This window comes from Molothrus aeneus, chromosome 2 (assembly GCF_037042795.1).
Source record: "Molothrus aeneus isolate 106 chromosome 2, BPBGC_Maene_1.0, whole genome shotgun sequence".
NCBI lineage: Eukaryota > Metazoa > Chordata > Aves > Passeriformes > Icteridae > Molothrus > Molothrus aeneus.
In genome coordinates, this window is record NC_089647.1 from 78,791,055 (window position 1) to 78,811,338 (window position 20,284).

At 36.5% G+C, this 20,284-nt stretch overlaps 2 protein-coding genes across 5 annotated transcripts in view; one reads left to right on the forward strand and one right to left on the reverse strand.

The window, feature by feature from the left end:
* Positions 1 to 5,147, forward strand: part of ITGBL1 (integrin subunit beta like 1) — a 129,678-nt gene extending 124,531 nt beyond the window's left edge. The window contains exon 11 of the mRNA XM_066545153.1: positions 353 to 5,147. Within this exon, the coding sequence (XP_066401250.1) occupies positions 353 to 444 (92 nt within the window). The 3' untranslated portion in view covers positions 445 to 5,147. The remainder of the gene's footprint in view (positions 1 to 352) is intronic.
* FGF14 (fibroblast growth factor 14) overlaps positions 1,551 to 20,284 on the reverse strand; it is a 380,196-nt gene continuing 361,462 nt past the window's right edge. For all 4 annotated transcript variants that reach the window (XM_066545157.1, XM_066545155.1, XM_066545158.1 and 1 more), the window contains 2 exons: positions 10,815 to 11,013; positions 1,551 to 8,298 (listed from right to left, as the gene is read on the reverse strand). In XM_066545157.1, coding sequence (XP_066401254.1) covers positions 8,162 to 8,298; positions 10,815 to 11,013 — 336 coding nt within the window. In that variant the 3' untranslated portion in view covers positions 1,551 to 8,161. The remainder of the gene's footprint in view (positions 8,299 to 10,814; positions 11,014 to 20,284) is intronic.

Consider the following 20,284-nt stretch of genomic DNA (forward strand, 5'->3'; position numbering starts at 1 on the left):
ATAATAGTTAATCTTGTTTTTCTTTGTACCTGGAGGCACAGTGTGAACACTTAGCCTCACCAGCTGGGTACAAACACTGTGAAGTGTACAAAATTACACTTCACCATACACAATTTCAATATTTGTAATACTGCTGATGGAATTATTGAGAACATGCTATTAATGCCATGTAAGTATAGGTGTGGGATGGCTTCTTAATGCAATGGTACAGTAATTGCTTCCTTCCAAAGGAAAAAGGGGACAATAAAGGAACAATACATCTACTTTAGCATAGCTTTTTACTTCCCATAAAACACATTTTAATGTAGTACATTTCAATTATTATAATTGTCCTTTATTCATTCTATTCTAGGTAATGGTGTTTGTAGCTGTGGAAACTGTGAGTGCTGGGAAGGATGGAATGGAAATGCTTGTGAAATCTGGCTGGGGAGAGAATACCCTTAATGGAGGATGTCAAAGATTGAGGAGGGTTTTTTTGTTTGTTTTTCCTTAGGCTGCTAGGAGATTTAATTTCAGAAGTATCTGGGTGTGGGTATGCATGAACGCACACATACATGGTTGTAAATACCTTAGAACACATTTGAGGATCTGCTCCTTAAAGAAATGCATCAGAAAACTAAACAAGGGAGCACGACAGCCCAAGCTCTAGAGGGTGAAGTCATAAAATACTGGCCCTATGGAACTTCTCCAGAGAATTTTTTCTAAATTCAGTGGAACCGATATTATACCTGTAATGACTATTTCTTTGAGCAACCTGAGGCAAAGGTATAAGAAGACCCTTTTTTCAACATTATTTACTTGGTTGTCACGTCTCCCTGTCAGTATGCAACAATTCACCTGTAGAAGAGTAGCACTGGTGAAATATTGTCAAATAATTAGTTTGATTTCTTTTATGGTATTTGAAAAATACATTATTTGACCCTTTTCTTTTCTTTCCAACAGTCCTGATTATAAACCAACTCATAAATTGAGAGAAAATATTATAGATATAATATTAATGATTTTTTAATTTGGTCAATTGTGTAACTGAGGTCCGATTAGGTGACACTCATAGACTAAAGACCCAAAATGTTTGAATGGGAACCTTTTCCACAGGAGAACTTTTAGTTTCTGTGGTTGATATGTCAGAAAGTTGGTTATCTAATCTACATATTACAATACTTTAAAATACATAACCTATAGAAACATATGGAGCAAAACGAATAAAGATATAAAAGTATGATTGCCTATTCTGCATATATATTCTGCAACTCGCATGTACTTCTCTTGTACTGTTCTACATATCTACAGCTGCCTCCTACATGTAAAGCAAATTTTTTAATATTAGTAACTTTTAGGATTTTACTCTTAGAAATCACTATTCAGGACAGATTTCCCTGTCACACGTGGAATTCACTGAATTTAACTGCATTTGTAGAAATAGGGAACCTTAACATCAACTGACTTGAAAAATCATCTGTGCTATGCAGTAGCTTGGTCTCAGCTAAAGATATTTGGACAATGTTGACAAAGTAATTAAAGTTTTAATACAGTAAATACAAACAAAGCAGTGGTATGAACAAAAATTTTATTTTTATTTTCCAATGGTGAAATGCTGCTCAGTGTGAAATTCACATTGAGTTATGAATGATGCACAACTATTGGGACTTCCCTAACTTATTTACATATGAGTCTCTTATTTTTTGTACATGTCGATTTGGCAGCCCTTGAATTCTTTAGAGCAAAAAAAAAAAGAAATATATATTTTAGTTTCAAAATTGTTTACATTTTGTGAAACCATGATTGAGCAATAAATTGATTAAATGGCTCAAAAATACTTCTTTTAGATACCAAACTTTAACATTGTGGTTTAGGTGCCAAGGTCCTGATTCTTGAAGAGGTGCATGACTCAGAAATAATGGAACTATGTATTAACAAAAAAAAAAAATCCATTATTAGTCTAGAAATAACTTTTCTTTTAGAAAGAACAGTTTTGAAATAGGAAAATACAATGGTACAGAACATGGGTAGAATGCAAAATTTCAAATTAATTTATTTAACTGCTTTATTATTCCCCTGTCCCATATAGCTTGCTTTTTAACTTTAACCACTTTTTTTTTGCCTCTTAACCTGGATTCTTTCTTTCTAAAAATGAAGCTTGTGAAGCCCATATTCTCAGGGAGTACCATTACCAAATATCCAACTTATATATAAGCTATGCAGATAAATAACTAGACATACATCCCAAAGCTGCTAGCTACTCTCTTACCAGATTACCAAAGTATCAGGCAGAGTTCTAAACTGTATTCATAACACATAAAGAATCCTCAAAGTGAAATTCGTCTCGAAATTTTAATTTATGTTTGTACTTAAAACCCTAAAACTCCATGGAGCTCTACAGGAATATTTTCTTAAGTTTTAACATATATGCATTTTTCCAACCCTAGTGTCTGGAGAGCACAAATTGTTGCTTTTATTTATATCTATGAATAATGAATACCGCTGACCTGAATCATCTCATAATCACTGGGTTTGTTGCATATACATTCATCTGCTGAATCAGAGTGTAAACAATGAAGGATACAAAGTTCTCCTTGCTTTCCTTCCATTTATATTAAATACTGTATTAAGAAAATACTACATAATCAAAACTCTATTCTGGTGTCAGTAGATGCTTTTGACTTGTTTCATGGCATCAAACCATATCTTGTAGATCAGCTGTGGTATTTCAGGTACTCATTCATATATAAAAGAACAATTCTTTAGGTGGTTCCAGTGTCGTATTTGATACATTTTTTGTCATTTGTTTTAATTTTAAGTTTATATATTTAAAGAGTACAAAGTAATTTTTACTTTGATTTATTTATACCAATCAGCTCCAACCTTTTTGACTACTGATGGATTATGTAGTCATAGTATTTCAAAAAGGGTTATCCAAGTTGTTTTTAACTTACATACGGAAAAAATCAGAATATCTAAGACAGCTACTCTCTGTGGTTCCTTTAAATGCAATTACCAAACAAAATGGTGCTATTACTATAAACCTGAAAGTATTAACTAAGACTACTAAAAACGGAATGTACACATTAATTCTTTTCCAATTTTTCTTTTGTTTCCTATAATGTTGCTTGAACATTTCCCCTGCTCTTCCTGCAGAGGTAACTGGTGATGTGATACCCAGCATATCTGTTTTGTGGCTCATTTCCTCTCTAGAAAGATGAAATCAGAAGGAATAAGATTATTATTCCACATATTTGAATATAATAGCTGTATTAATAAAATTTTATCCTTTTCCCTCGTTTCATTCCCTGTGATGGGAATTCCAGATACATAAACTGTAAATGCAGGAAGAGGCATAAGGAAGTGAAACTTACTACTTGATTTTTCACTGCTAGTGACTGTAAAAACCTGCTTCCATGCCTGTGGCAAAAGGCAAAACCAAATTGGATAAATGGGGACTTCTTACTGATTAGATTGATAAACCTTGTAAACAAAAAGATATTATAGCCTTGTTTTCTTCTTATGTGAGAAAGAACACAATCCAGAAGTGTGCCATTGCTTCTGTAATAGACTTGCAGGATTACACCTATTGTGTATAACATATCTGTAATATCACCTATAAAAACCTGTGGATTGATTTGCTTCTATAATTTATTAACCTGCTTGTGATCCTTTTTTTCCCCCCACTGGCTTTATTCTTTTTTAGAAACATAGATGTATTTAATCATGTACCTGCTCTCACTTTCTGATATATTGCCCTTGCTTCTTTGCAGAATGACATCTCACTTTGTAGCTAAATGGTACAGCTAAATGATATTGGGATGAAGAAAGCTAAGTTGAATATTTCTGTGACTAAATAATTGAACAAAAAAATTTATTACATCTTTAAAAATAATTCATAGCATTTGCATTAGTCATCACAGAAAAAAACCCTGTTATTAAACATTTTAGAATGCATTGCATGAAATATGAATTTATCTAAAGAGCCATTTAAAAGAAAGAGAACCTTCTTATGTAGTCTAATTTTGCTTCCATTCCCATTTGAATGTAGCTGAATAATGTATTCTTTATAGCAATAAACAGATGGATCATCATGATATGCTTTTACTGCATGGACCAAACTGCTTTCATACCTCATTGCTTAAACTAGTTTTAAACCAAGACAAAAATTTCCCCATATATATAAATGTAAAGCCAGGGTTCTTAGTATTGTTTCAGGTATATACCATAGTCAAAGTGAATTGCTTTACTTTATATCTGGTGAAGGGGAGGGCCTGGGAGGGGTTTATTAAGAACCAACATTTATGAAAATGACAGTATATTAAAAAATCAATTGAGAATGGCTAAAAAACCCAGAAAATGAAGCAAAAACTCTGTTATGTGAACTACAAAGCACTTAAAAGGAGCTAGAGACCCTTCTATAGGCTCTGTCTTGTAAGCAGCCTCATAAGGGTTCTTGTGAATTTATAAAATTTTTGAAGTACAGCAAAATGGTGCTTTGTTGAAGTAGTTCTTATCTCCTCAAAAGTGGATCTCTAAAACTGTGCAGGTGTGACTGATTTTGCCAAATAGAACTGTAGCTGAAATACAGATCAAAAAAGAGAAGAAAATGACTGTGCAGTGTTAACATATAAAATGGCAAGATGAGGTTAGATTTCAGTGTGAACAGTCTCTAAGAGATTAGAGAAAACCCAGAAGAACAAAATACAATGCAAGCATGCAAAAGACCTGGAACGCTGCAGATTCACGGACAGCTGCACATGTAAGTACAAAAACCCCAATCTGTAAATACAAATTGATTCCATCAGGTTTACTATACAGTACTTTAGTAGTAACAGACAGTTGAAAACAGCTTTCACTTAACAGCGAAATTAATTTTAGAGGGAAGAAAATGGTGAAGTCTCATCCTGGAGAACAGCAAGAGAGGTATTATATTAAGGAGCTGAAATTTTCTTTGGCATGGTAAAGGGGGAGAACTGAGTTTGCCAACCTATTTACATGAAGTTTCACCATCCTGTGGCCAGTGCAATGATGCTTTGCACAGTCTACTTCTTACATAAACTTTTCTGTTGGTTTCCAGTATGCCTTCATATAAATGTTTTATTCATCATGTTGAATCTGTGTATACAACAAATAAGAATAAACACAAACTGTACAATGCAGACAAACTCTTTGCATATATGTATGTAAATTTGTAACACTGACCAACAGTTCTTTGACAGACACAACCTACAACATGCAGTTAGTTCATCCTTGTCGTACTCTTCCCATGCAACAGATGAGACAAGACAAAATTAAAGGGAGGAAACAAAGCACAAAGATACCTGTGTTATGTTTAAACAGATTGTAGGAAAATAAAAAATCAGGGCATTGATTCATTGGATTAAACACTCATGAATTGAGCCCACAGAAACAAAACCAGAAAAGAAAAAGGCAAAAAGCTGTATTTCCAGTATGTACTAACTGCTTAAAGAAATTAAATCTGCCCTTAATTATAGCCTCCCAAACTGGTTCACAGATCATAGTTACTCAGGACCAAAAGGTTAATGTTGAAAATAACGTTTATGTAGGATCAGGCAATGAACCAGATCCTCCTTGCATGGCTCAGCCAGGTCTCTAGCCCTGTCTCTCCTCAGGCTCTTACACTGGGTGTGTAAGACAGCTGAATGGGGCATGAATTCGTGTATTCCCTCCTCCTGAATCAGGTGAGAGAGAATGTAGCCTTCAGCTGTTTTATCTTACTTGAAATATTGTGAAGTTCTCCTCTCACTGTTGCAGGAAGGCCTGGGGCCATGGCGGGGCCGGCCGCCAGTGCAGCGTCAAGGCTGCTGCCTCTCCTGGGTCCTGCAGCCCCCAGCTCGCCATCTGAGTTGCTTTGGTTTGATTTTTTTTCCTCAGGGATGGTGCACAAATCCCACTGGACCAGATGGGACGAGAAGGGCACGCTGAAGTTTTTAATAAAGTGTTGTTTTTCCCTGCACACACAGATTTAGTGCTAGCAGGCAAGGGCACAGTCTTAAGTCAAAGTTTCTTTGCATTTTTATCACAGTTTTACATTAGGTTTTTATTTTATTTTTCTCTACATGGATAGAGGGCTTCATGCTTAACTCATTCCCTCCCTAGAAAGACCCAACATCAAGCATTATCTTGCTGTTCTCATATCACACGTACAAAAAGAAGTCTGACCTACAGAAAAAAGAAAAAGTTTATCTAGAATGTAGCAGCTTTACAGTAGCCTCCTTGAAGAGTGCACTAAATGTTGCTTATAAAAACAGAACACATTTGAAAACTAGTATGAAGAGTTCATTCAGACTGAATCAGACTGTTCAGCTGAGCAGACAGGGAATTTGAAATAATCAGCAGTCTCTGTCAGGGACTTCAGCACAAAGATGTGATAAAACAAATTGCCAGAAATACAGTGCTAAAAAAGGAACGGATGGTTTCCTCTTTTTGTCTTAAAATATCAAGGTAACAGCAAGAGGCCATGAGAGTGTTGCCACACAGTTTTCCAGACTGAGATACAGTTTGATCTTTGCTGCCATTTCTAAGAAACAAATTCCTTCTTAAGCATACAGAGAGTGCCTATATTTTTCAACTTCTGAAAGCCTGTGACTAAGTGTGCAAAAACTTCAGTGGCATCTCTGTGGCATTCTCTAAATCTTTCCCCTGCCCTCCTTCATCCCCTGCAACACTGGCTTAATTGTTCACAAGTGAAAAACTCAAAGGGTTGATGTTGTTCCTGGTAATATGATCCAAGGCTTCAATTTTAGGATGTTTTTGATTTCTTCTAGGTTCATGTAAGAGAAAGTACAGTATATAGAGATCAAGGCAAGGCACCTTCAATCTAGCAATTTGGTGGGCATGTTATCCTAGGAAGCTGGGTGGAGGTACATACTGGGATATCAGTGAAATACATAGGACTGGACTTTGCATGCTTAGCTAAAAATAAAAATAAAGTTTTGTAATATGTCCAGTTTTAAAACGTCATTTTTTAAAACACCAGAAATATTAAACTATAATTTGTAACTACCCTTTGCATTGGTGCTGCAAAAAAGAACACAACAACATCCTTGCCCATGCTTTGCAAAGTAGGTGTGGGATTCAGCCAAAAATAACAATGGCATTAAGTTCAGTTCCTTAAAAACAGGAAAGGATTATATTTAAAATGGATTTAGGTAGCGCAATTCTGATTAGTCTTACTTTTTTTTCTTTTATTTGTGGTGGTTATTTTTCAAACAATGAAGATTTAGTAGATGAAAAATGAGCCTTAATTCAGGCCTACAAGGCCTATAAAATTCTTTGGACCCACTTTTCCAAAAATGAGTGGGTCTTGCTCGCTGGGCAAGGCAAATGTTACCATTACCAGTAAGCCTGTGATATGTATAAAACACACACACAAAAAGAAACTATAGGGATGCCAAACACACGTTTCAGAAAACTCCCCATTGGTTGTGTTTGACACTCTTCCCTCCACTTTAATGCCAACCTCAGAAGCACAGTATCTGTTACTAAAGAGTATTCACGTTTAATCAATATTTTAAGCCAGAGACAATGATCCTATTCTTTATAGATATAATTTTTAATAATAGATTTTTGAAGGCTTCCTGATTCCCTGATTGCTTTCAAAACTAAGCCACCGGCAACACTTAAGTTATAGAGAAACACAATCCCTGCAAAAGGTCACAAACAGTGGAGCGAGCAGCCTTATAAAAAAGGGAAGAAGAGAAATCCATAATAGCACAGGTTTACAGCATCTAACTAGAAATTACTTGATTATTTGTGTGCTACAAAATAGAACTTAAACACATGGATTTTGCTGAAACTGGACTCAAAAAGGGATTATGGGCAATTGTCAGCAGGCAAGGTATCAAGTGTACTTGTGAAGTATGTCATTCACATGAAGTGTCACAGTCACAGAAAAGATATTAAAAAGGCATTCCAATATCTGGTAGGGCATTCCATGGTCTGAGTTTAGCTGGTTCATCCAGGTGTCTTCTCGTTGTGGTGGAGCTACATGTTGAGATTTATCCACTTGCAACAACTCAGTTCAGAAACAGGAATGGGCAAGCTGGTGACCTGCCACAAGCTGATCCACAGACACTGCCGAGGGGAAGTCTGGCAAGGATAAATCACTCAACTGTACTTGGGACTCAGTAAAGTCACAACACCTGTGAGGATCTGGCTATGTCGTCTTGCTCTTGTTCACTGGTTTGCCTCCATTCATTATTGCAGATGCACTTGTGCTTTTACTTGGAGTTACCCCAGCCTTTGGCACTGTTTCTCCAATATCATGCAAAGATGGTTCTCGGTACATGGCAACTGAGGGGAAGGAAGAGAAAGGGAGAAGCATTTTAAACAATGTATAACATATGAGAGTTTATCTCAAATAGGATTAATTTTCTATGTTCCTCTTGCATACCAGGGACACTGTTTATTTTTACAGATGCTGGTTTTGCACCACTGATAGAATTGCTTGACCCTCCAAAATTCTCACACTTCTTCTGCCTCTGACTTAAAAATTCATTAGGAGCCTGCATTCTTGCTTGTTTAATGGATACTATAGCTTGGAAATGAAAAACTAGTGTTCTTTCTTTGCATAAGGCGCACAAAATTGTACATGTGTATACCCATGTGTATGTATATACAACCCTAAAATAAACATTAAATAAACATGCGAGCTTTTGGAAGTAAAATGTGTTAAGACAGATTGTAATTAAAAAATGGGATCATACAATATAGTTGTCTAGATTTAAGTGTTCTTAGTCATAGATTGCAAGACTAGGCTAGGGTCCAGTTCTACAAAGTTACGTGTACATCAGTTTTCCAAATTTGAGGAATTTGGCCATGGTCTTTTCTTCAGGTGTGCCCTGAAGAAATGTCCAGGATATGTGGAGAGTACAAAAGTTGTTTGGGGGTTTTCCCACCTCATTTCCAAAAACATTTGCAGTAGCCACTGATCTCCACTGAATGTAGAAGTGCAGAAAACTCCAAATTAAACTATTAACTGAATTCTTAGAGGAATTAGAAGTTTTTCCCTTGGCTTCAGTTCCTATCTCACCCCTTCAAATCCTTTGAGGGAAACACATGTATTCAATTACACAGTTCAAGCATTAAGCTGACTTAATGATTAATGCTCTTGGATAATTCAATTTCATTTTCCATGTCACTCTATCAGGTAATATTTCCACTTATACCTAACTCCAGTTGCATTTATTTATATCAGAGCAATGTTAAAAGAGGTGTCACAGCAGTCAAAGGTATTAATCAGCACACTGATTTCCAGACTGGGTGTGTGCTACCACAGAGAGCACAATTCCTTCATCCCTTGGCTAATTAGAGTAGGAGGCTGGAGCATCAAAGTACTGACCTTGATCTTCGATGGTGTGAAGTTTCATAATAAATGTAAACGGCCCCATAGCATCATTAATCAAATACTTGTTCTAACATTTCCAGTGACATGATCTAAATCCTTTTATAGCTTCTTAAAGACAGAAATTAAATGTCTTCTGTGGAGTACATAAGGCTGGTTATGATCTATATCTTCAGAGTGGCCCATAAATGTGTTTAGGGCACTTAGCTGATTAATTAAAAGAGCTTGGTGAAATAACACTGTGACCTACAAAATTATCACATTGAACAACATGAAATGGAACTATAAAGTAAGGAATTATGTAGCAGAACTGTCATATTTGATGATTCTCATAGGCAATGTAAATCAAGTTATTTCTAAGCATTGTCTGAGCTATTTTGATGACATCTGATCATCCAAACATTATTTTTAAAAATTAACTTCTTTCCTAGTACATAAAAATTTGCATTGCTTTAAAAAATGCACTGGCATTCCCTCCCTGTAAGTCTTAATATAAAAAGATCAAGATATAAATTACTAGTATGGTTCAGAGCTTATGAAACAACTGTAAACTTTCACAAGACAGGGAAAGCACAAAGGCATCAAACTGACTTCAAATAAACATAAGTTAATTCTGATTCTTTCCTTATGATGAAACTAAAGTGCTTGACAAACTGATCGTTCAATCAAAGATTTTAAGTTAAATATCAAAAGAAATTGGACTGCTAACCAAATCATTACTCAAGTATGTGTTTTCAGATGGTAAGAAATGAGATAATTTTTAGAATGACTATGACTATTTTCAGAGGCTTTGTGCAAGAATTAAATCAATAAGTAGTGCCATCAGGACAAGAAGCAAAAGGCAGCATATAAGTACATACATATGTATTTATATGTAAATACACAGGATAACACAAAAGTTTCAGGATATTAATGGATTTTTCAGAGAATGTGACATCATTTATGGTGTGTAAGGTTACTGTGATTTTTATTTGCTCCTAACTTGGTTTAAAGGCCAACTTACATTACATCACTTGGCATAGTAATACATCATGATTTATAGAGAGACCTTTGTGTTTTGTATTAGAAAGCTTTTACTTAAAAATGCTGACATTTTATCCATTCCCTTTATAACTCCCAATCTTCAATATTCATTATCTCATACTGCCTAATGAAAGGATTATTTTCTCACTGTAAGATTCACAATATTTTATGGCCCTAACCATGTAATATTTTAAAAGAAGCACTATTCCACAAAAAAATTATTTTCTTGTAGAACAACCACTTAGTCCCAGGAAAAATGTTTTTACATATGCCCTTTGTAGCATCACTACATGAAAGCACAAAACTGCTCCATGAAACTTGGGAGTGGCATTGGGATTGGTCCCGGTGTGAGGCGTGCATATGGAGTAAGGGCAATTCGGAAACCACTCCCTCTTCTTGTGAGATGTATAGGAGAGTCTGCCAGAGATGGACTGAGCCTCACCTTCCAATGGCTTGGGTAGAAAATGAGCTGCTGGTTTTGTTTTCTTCACTCTGTTTCCTTTCATGACCTGCCCTTCTTTGTTCAGCCCCAAGAACCAGGCCCTTCCGGACTCCTGTTGTCTGTAGAGCATGGATGAGTAGATTACATAATAATTTTCAAAAACAGACTCCTTGAATTTGCACTCTGGTGTAAAAAGTTCCTGTGGGAAGAAAAACAAATGTTAAATGGTATCTCTAAAGAGCAGGATTTGTTTTGTTAACTTACAAATACCTCGTGATAAGTTTTACATATTATTTAAGATAAGGTTCTGCTTTAAGATCAGGAGTTCTGTCTTTGTTTGGAAGACCTCTAGTGAACTTATTTCACTTCCCATGCATGCCTCAGTTTACCCATCTGTGCTACAGAGACAGTATATTTTTAAAGTAGAAAGAAAGCCACACAGGCATAAAAGCACTATTTAAAATACAGGCATAATTATTGTTATTATGCTTCTTTCTCTGATAGGATGGACTTACAAAGATTAAAAAAGTCTATGCAAAAATAGTATTAATGAGATAACAGTTGTTCTGTTCTAACTGCATGCAGCAGGCTCCCTCTTGTTTACAGCAACTAATATTTGATGCTTAAGGTGCTGCTACCAACATTCAGCATTCCCTGTAGTCCAGGAAAATACCACCACAGGGAAATACTATTCTGATATACAAATTTCTGGACAAAGAATAGTAATTCCTACTGGCATCCTCAGCAAATATTTCATAACTGGGATTTTTTTTCAGAAGTCATATTCAGTAACAGCAGTTATCCTAAACTCTTTACAGGTTAATCTAAGCATAAACATCTGTAGTCCAGCAGCCAAATAATTTTTAAAAAATATATATTAATAATACAAGTAACTAACAAAATAAACAGTATGAATATCCATTGAGATAGAGATTAACAAAATTCTTTGAAAAAACCCAGCAAGTTAATAAGCAAATAAATATACATTTAAAATATCACAAGAAAATAGCATTCCATGTGAATGTGATTTTCCGTCTGTGGACCCATCTGCTGAAGCCTGTAGAAGAAATAAGACATAAAAAGAGGAGGTAGATGTGGGAAAGGGGGAAGTAGCTTGCTAAGATTCAGAGCTCAAAGTTCTCAGCTCTGAATACTCTTTATATTTCTTTTAGTTATCTTTCCCAAAAAGAAAAAAAAAATCTGGAAACTTCACATCTTTTCACTTCTCCATTCACAGTATTTTTTTTCCATTCCTTTTTATTCCTGGCCCCATGCAGTACTGAGTTAACACCCAGCAGGCAATGTATTTTCAGGGTCTCTATGCCATCCCCAGCTGCCTATATATTGTAAGAATTTCACAGCTGTTTCTGCCACATATTTACTTTCTGGAAATCAAAGTCCTTAAAGACACAGTTCCCCATACCAAAATGCACAGATTAAAGACTTTTCTGAACGTGCACTGAATGTCACTTGGTGCACAATCTAGTTCTCCTAATGTGGTGGGGTACATGGTATGTGTACTGCCATGGCTTGAGTTACCACCTGTAAGCAAAGCTGTCTTGAAGAAAACCAGGCATACTATTAGCAGTCCCAGGCTTTGAGCTTCAGATTTAAAAAAAAAAAAATAATATGTTTTATGCAGCAAGAAACTAAAAGCAGGATCAGCTTGGAAATAATTTGTGAGCCTGCCCTAAAATAGGTTTCTTTGGCTGTGTCAGCCAGTACACTTAGTGTCTACAGGTCAGACTCTTACAGGATGCAAAAACAAATCTGAATTGTGCAATGGCATCCTTTTGCACTACCACATCTTTACCCTCCATGTGTACAACTGCATACCAACTGCATATATAGGGATATGTATATATACACATGCAAAAATGCAAATAGGGACTGTACTAGAGGCACTGAATACTGATGACAGGAAAACACCTTAACTGCACAGTCTCCTTTGCCATGGGGCTTTTTCTCTCTCTGTTCAAAACTTTAAGACATCTGTTGTTTGTGTTACTCTCCTTTCTCCTCCACTGATTTCAAGTCACAGTAGGGCTCAAGGAGACTCAAAATAAAACCAGAAGGCAGGGAGGCATGCTAGAGGGAATGCCTGTTAAAGCCTAGCACAAGCATTTACATGCAAGTCATGTTCCTTGGCTGTTGAAACAGCAGATGCTAATCAGGAAATGCCTACACAGCTCTCCTTATTGCCTACTTCACTGAAAATGCTACCCCCTGTGTTCCCCATGAAGTTTTACTTCCTTGTAAAGCTCAATTACCATAAACACTACTTCTTAGCCAATACTCACATTTTTTGTGCTATAAACAAAAGCTGTTTGTCATTCTCTGTTCCTCCCTACTAGAGCTGCTTGGCTGCCTCTAAACACTATTTGTACGTTTTCCCTAACAATATCCATTATTGATAGTTAAACAAGGTTCCTTCAATTCATATCCCTTCTCTGAATCAAACCAGTCTCTTTCCTCTCTCATTTCTTTGGCATTGCAGTAGTGTTTCTCACAGTGCACAGTATATGAAGTAGTAGGGGTTTACTTTACCAAGTAAAAAACGCAAAAATATAGATTATGGCAATGCAATTACTTGGCTACTCCTGGTTGTAGACTAATAGACTGGATAAACTGGCATCATTACTACTATGTAGTTATAAAAAACATAATAATACTCTGATTTTATTTTTTTTTCGTACAAGGAAGAGTCAAACCCAAATACTGTATTCTGCCTAAAACTACTGCAGCTATCCTACTCCAGATACTCCAGATCCTTGGGTAGGACAACAGCTTTGGACTCATAAAGTGTATTCATAAAGTGTATTAGGAGGCTATTCTGCCTGGGTTAAACTCTCAGTCCCTTAAATATATGTTACTTTAAAACAGACTAATAGTTCCAGCAGTGTGGAGAGTATTCATTAATGAAAATTAGGCACCTGACAATTACTATACTAAACTGCAGACACCAGTTCCTCCAAGGAAAGGCTTCTGAAATGGCCCCTTCCTTGGGGCTTAGGTGAAATTGAATATTTCTAAGTTAAGAGTGGTGCCTAAAGTGTCTTGCCTCAGACACCGTCTCAGCTGGCTGAAAATTGCTTCTGTATTTTCTACAGTAAAGTAGCCATAACACCTAAGGTGTTGGTTTTGCATGTACCTAGGTCAAATCTAGATCTGCATATCTTAGACTTAACCCAGTGAGAACTCCCAGAAAATTACTAATGTGCTAATAGCATTGACTTTAAAAAAATAATCCATGGATGACTTTATTTAAACCTATTGTTGGAGTAGAGGCAGTACAGGGTGTTTTATAAGGGAAACGGAGTGGTGAGGACACTCCCCTAGGCTACCTCCCTATCTGTATCCAACCTGAAGCAATCCAAATCTGCATCTGGCTGACATGAATAATTTAGATCTTCCCTGCAAGAATGACTTTTTGGGTTTTGATCCCAGGACATTTTGTATTAGGAAGTGAAAGAATAAATTGCAAAACCAGATATGACTTGCAAACAAGAATTTGTGCTCAGGATTTCTCTTTCAAGGTCAGAGCCCAGATTTAACCTGTAGTTATATATAAAAAGTGTTTTTATCCTGTCAAAGTAACATTTGACAAATAAAGTGTATACCAGCTGCCAATTTTCAAAACCCCAGGAATGGGTTTTGGCTGTGAAGTGCAATCTGATACAGCTTCCTGGGTGCCAGAGAAATGAAGGACATGTTAAATTGCACTTTGCTGAGAAGAATTCTCACTTGGATATTTTTCTAGATTCTCATCAAATTTTTGCTTGATGTGAGTCTTATTTTGGAGATATTTTAATTCTAGTTGCAGTAGCATTAATTGCTAATTAAAGATTGTGAGCTCAAACTTGTGGAATCAAAAGTTCTGTCATTGCAGAGTTCTTAGTTTTGGGGCCCCCACCAGCATTGCCAGATCTTAGCATTATACTATTCAAAATGATGGGATTTTACCTCATGGAATCATGTGGTGATATCAGAATCTACTTTCATATAAGAACAAAACACAAAAGAAATAAAATAAAAAGAGCCATTATCCACTTCTGAAATCTGTGACTTTCTGAAAAGAGCTCAAGTTACTTGTGGTGTCAACACAAAGATATAAGGGGTTGTTGAAAGTAATTCAGATGACAACTGAGATGAATTCCCTACCAAGTAATGTCTTCCTGTCAATCAAAAGCTGAGGTCTGACATGATGAAGCTGAGCCTCAATGCCAATCAATACTATGGCCCTGTAGCAAGTGGCTATCATTCAAAATCAAAGTAATCAAAGTACAGCAAACTCAGTTGTCCCACAAGCCATTGAGTAATTGAAAATATTTGAATGGATTATTAGTGTAACTTCCCATTGCTGTGATTTTACAATTTAGTTTGTTCAAGCTAGTTAGGTTTATAGAAGTTACACATATCCATTCTTAGTCATGACTTTTCACTCAAAATAAACCCCACAAAGCACAGCATTTTCCTATACCAGTTCTCAAAAAGAAGAAATATGCTGTGAACCACAGAGTTACAAAGCAAAACTAGCATGACAACACAACTAGCCACATAGCTTCCAGACATTGCTTACAAATTAAATGGACACCTGCAGTGTTAAATTATATTTCTGTTCAGTAAACCAAGAATGGACTGTCAGGGCTGAACAAAAAGTAACCTTTCATTGCACACCACGAGGGACAGCGTAATAACCTGGCTCTGCAATGGTCAGCTGTACCAACAATAAGGGCTCCCACAAAAGTTTCCTACCTTCTAGTCCTGAACCTTTAAGCCTCTTTAGTTTTGTGTTTTATTCTGAAATATATGAAGGAAGGGCATTGGTTACAGCTCACAGAAGTGATAAAGCTAGCAGATATCCTCTTGAATTTTAGCCAGCAGCAAACAAGGAGGCAGTGGACTCCGCTGGAGATGGGCACAACAGGACTTGTTAATCCACCAGGCAGCAAAAGCACAGCTATAGGCTGGACTAGCTGCAGTTTCTGCTTGGTGCCATGCAGAAAACACAATTGCAATACAAACTCAAAGAGACTGTCAGGCAAGGGACAGCCAGGCTAATCAAGCACTGTAAAAAACCCTGGTACTATTCATTACTTGCACCTAAATGTACAGGTTATGGAACAGGACCTCAGAGCTTTTGAAGTACAGTCCATGTGGAATCTGCCTGATGCAAACACCTCACAATCCAAAAAAAACCAACACATCCAATCAATGGTATCAGCGCAGTAGGAGGTGGCTATTATAATTTTTTTTTTTTTTTTTAAATGATGACAAAGAATTCTTAAGAACAGACTGGAGAGAGGGCAACATGAGCTTTGTGGAGGCTTATAGGAAATTTCTGCAGAGAGAGAAAAGCAGCACAGAGTCAGCACAAAAATGTTTTGGGAGTTAGAGGATAGCAACACAGGAATAAAAAAAAGGAAATGACATTTTAATAGTGGATAGAAAGGTTGGAAATGACTCATGAAGACTGGTCTTAAGGTTGAAAAGAAGCAGTCTGCTTAATGAGGAAAATGCACTCAGAAATAAGTGAAAATAATCAAGGTGGGAAATGAACTTTGTGGCAGAGTTCTGAACGGAGACTGTGGGGGTAGCACTGTGTTCCTCAGTGCAGGAGGGGAGGATGCTGCAGTGATCAAAGTGTGAAAGGATGAGATCCCAGAAAACAGCTGCAGTGGGGTGGAACAGCAAGAGGCCTTGTCACAGACATATTTGTGCAGCAAAACCTGTAAGAACAGGAGGCTTCTCCTGCACGTTACACTTGGAATACTCTGAAATTGATATTCCAATAACTTGCTGCACATTGAATTAGGTGAGTTAGACTACCTTCTTACAGTAAACCTACAAAGCTTACATGTTTTAAGAGTCTACAGTTTGAAATCATCTTGTGCATGAGCTCCTCTTCAAATGGCAGAAAACACAGCAACACATGGTTACGTACCTCGTGAATTAAGAAGAAATTTATATTCTACTTCCTTCAGGTTGAGAAGACATTTAGTGTATCTAGGCCTAAAGAAACCCTAATACAAACATAATTTTTAAACATCAGAACAAGAACAAGCAAAGTTGGCAGAATTTTCTATGTGCAAACTGGCCAAGTAAGATACCAAGGAACACAAGACTTTAGCTGCCACTGCAAGCTTTGCAGTCAATTACTAACTTCAAAAGTAAAGGCAGTAATAGCTGAACCTGACAATCCTATAGATATCCTATGCAAGCAGTAAACACTCACAGCCCTTTTCAAACACTTTCCACCATTACTAAATATGGTCTTTAAAAAAGAAGAAAGTTATAAAAAGACTATTTGCTATCATGCAGGTAAAAACCAGGGATGATTCTTGCTGGCTAAAGAACCACTGAGAGTACATTAAAATGTCAGTGTGTAAAAGAAAACTTTTAGCTATGATTTCTGTATCTCACTTCCAAGTTCTTTAAAGACTTGAAAATGTGGCTATAACTGCTTATACAGAAATAAAACACTTTTGACTAAATTTAGGCAAAAGTCAATGTAAATTAAGATTATTGCAAATATTAGCACTTACTTAACTAGGATTCTAATTAGCAGGGATATGAATGGTAATATTGATCATGTAGCAATTCTTTTATTCATGTACATTTATAAGCACCTCAAATGAGGTCATGAATAAAATGCACATAATATACATAAAGATAAGCTAACAAAAATAGTTTGAACAGATATCTGTGTGTTTAAGAGGATCACAGAATCACAAAAGAGCTAGGGTTGCAAGGGACCTTTTGAGATAATCTAGTCCAACACTCTTAACACCAATCAAAGTCTGGCTTAACTTTATGTGCAGATTGGAATCATGCAATCATTAGAGTTGGGAAAGGCCTCCAAGATCATCAAGTTCAACCTTTGACTGAACACCACCATGTCAACTAAACCACAGCACTAAGTGCCACATCCAGTCATTTCTTGAACACCTCCAGGGAGGGTGACTCCACCTCTTCCCTGGGCAGCCTGTTCCAATGCATAAATACTCTCTCAGTGAAGAAATTCCTTCTGATGTCAAACCTTCCCTGTGCAGTTTAGGGCAATTCCTATTGTCCTGTGTCTGCCTGGGAGAAGAGGATGACCCTCACCTGCCTACAGCCTCCTTTCAGGTAGTTGTACAGAGTGATAAGGCAAAACCAGAATTTACCGTTTTGTTTTACAAAAATTTCCCTACCTCACAACAGATAGGTTACCTTACTTACAACTAGAAGCTATGGCCATACTGATCTATAATTTATTAAAAACAATAATATTCTTTATGGAAGGCAGAGCACAGAGCACATGCTCTTTCATAAATTTACCATTTGAAAAGATGAAACAATGATGTCAGATAAAAGAATATTTTAAATAATAACTGCATGAATGATACCAAATTACTACTTATATATACTAGACAGGAGAAGTAATATATTTCTCTCTCCTTCTTACATAAAAGCTACTATTATGTTACAAGCAGTGCTCTGGTATTAATCTTCTTTTGACCACTATCTACAATTCATAGCCATCAACTCAGTGGGACACAGCTGAGATAGAACAAATTTCGTTGATATGAGCATTTCTGATAAATGTTATTTAAAGTTGGACAATTTGACTCAAAAAATGACTTCATGTTTGTGAAATGCAGCCCATCATGAAGACCAGAAACATAACCAACACACTGGGAATGAGTGAGTAGATGTTGTTTAAACACAAGAGAAAGTTTGAGGCAGCAGCCTGGAAAAGGTTACTAATTTTCAAAACTGTCTTCATGACACTCATTTAAAAACTAGAATGCTCCACTAAATGCTCAAGAGTAGAACCACAAAAAAAGTGCTGCTTCCCCTGAATAAAAGAAGCAAAATTTATTTTAGAAATATTATTGAGAAGCCAAATTTGTACTTATGGGTTTGGTCTGGGAATGGTCTGCAGCCCACAAAGAGCCATCACATCTTATAGCCTATGGTCAAGTATCCCCTTAGGCACATGAAGGAGAGAGAAGTTATTTTCTGTTTAATTTCAACTCTGAACTTTCACAGAAATGTGTAATTTTTTGCTTGGGTACATCTTAGGCTTTAAAGAAAACTCAGCCAGAATCCTTGTATCACTGAAATGAGATATTTGTTCTCCCGGAGCATAATCTCCTTCCCACCTAATCCTCAGCATCTACCTTCCCTTAAGATTCAAATATGCAGTAAAAATTGCTTTAAGGCTTCAGCTTAAACACCAACAATAACTCCTTGCTGTATCAACACAGAGAGACATCTTTTATCTCTTGTACAGCATCTGTGATTAAAGGAACCCAGTATCAATAAGAAGGGCAGATGCCCCAAGGCATGACTAAGAGAAATTGCTTGTATTGTAAGAAATATTTCCTTCCAGTAATGTCATGGGGGGTTTTGGAGAAGAAGATGAGTAAACCAGCCTATATTTGATGGTCACTTCAACTCAGAACAGCCATAATTCATCAGCTTGCTGACAGCACCAGGCTCTCATCTAGAAAAGGTCAATGCCAAGGGAAAAATGGGATGGCACTAAATTAAGGGACTGAAAGGAGGATTTAACAATATAGCTGTTGAAACAAACCATGATGGGCTGGGGAGGAAATTCTCCTCCAGTTGCCTATCAATTCACCATCCTGTCCCTGGATGAATAATGCAGGAGGAATACAGAGACACTCAGTCATAGACCAAACCTTTCCAAGTGACAGTGGAATTTTTTGACACAAGTTTATCCAGACACTTGCACTCATTACTGTAGACAATCTTCTGCAATGTAAATGTCTCGCATAAAACAAGGTATAAAGAAAAACTCAAAAATAGCTATTGAAATGGCCAAAAAGAACAGAGGAGGATGATGATGTTTTCTAGTTATTTACCACAAGGAAATTTCTGCTCCTCTCTAATACACTGAAATATTGGATAAAAAAAATTATTAGAGTTTTTGCCACTATTGTGCAACATGAGATGGGATGGTATATTTTCATATATACAATGTTTTTGTGGACCTCTCAGTATGATAGTATACATGTCCATAACTATGTACAAATGCAAAAGTAAACATAAATAGGTGCAAATTTAGAGGTATTTTTCAAGGTATAATTTAGGCTCTTTCAGTTCTACATGTTCCTTCCAAAAGATGTGTGAACTTATGAAAGTTCAAAATGGGTGTAATTTACAAGCTGAGAAGCTAGAAAAAGTTGCAAGAACACTCAAGCTAAATGAAGTGGCCTACTTTAGTGAACTCTTTTCTATTTCTTTTTCCTGTACAGTTGTGAGCCTGTTTTTCTGCTTGCAGCCTTTCTTTACGACCTGTCAGTGTATGAATTACACTGTCTAAAAATCAACTATTATAAAAGACAGGGGCTGGAATAAATAGAAGTCAGGAGGGTAGGTTTTATGAAGTTATAATTATATGGTTTTTATATGGCATTCCTGCTAATGTTTCTTTCTCATCCTTTTGCTACTTTACACTC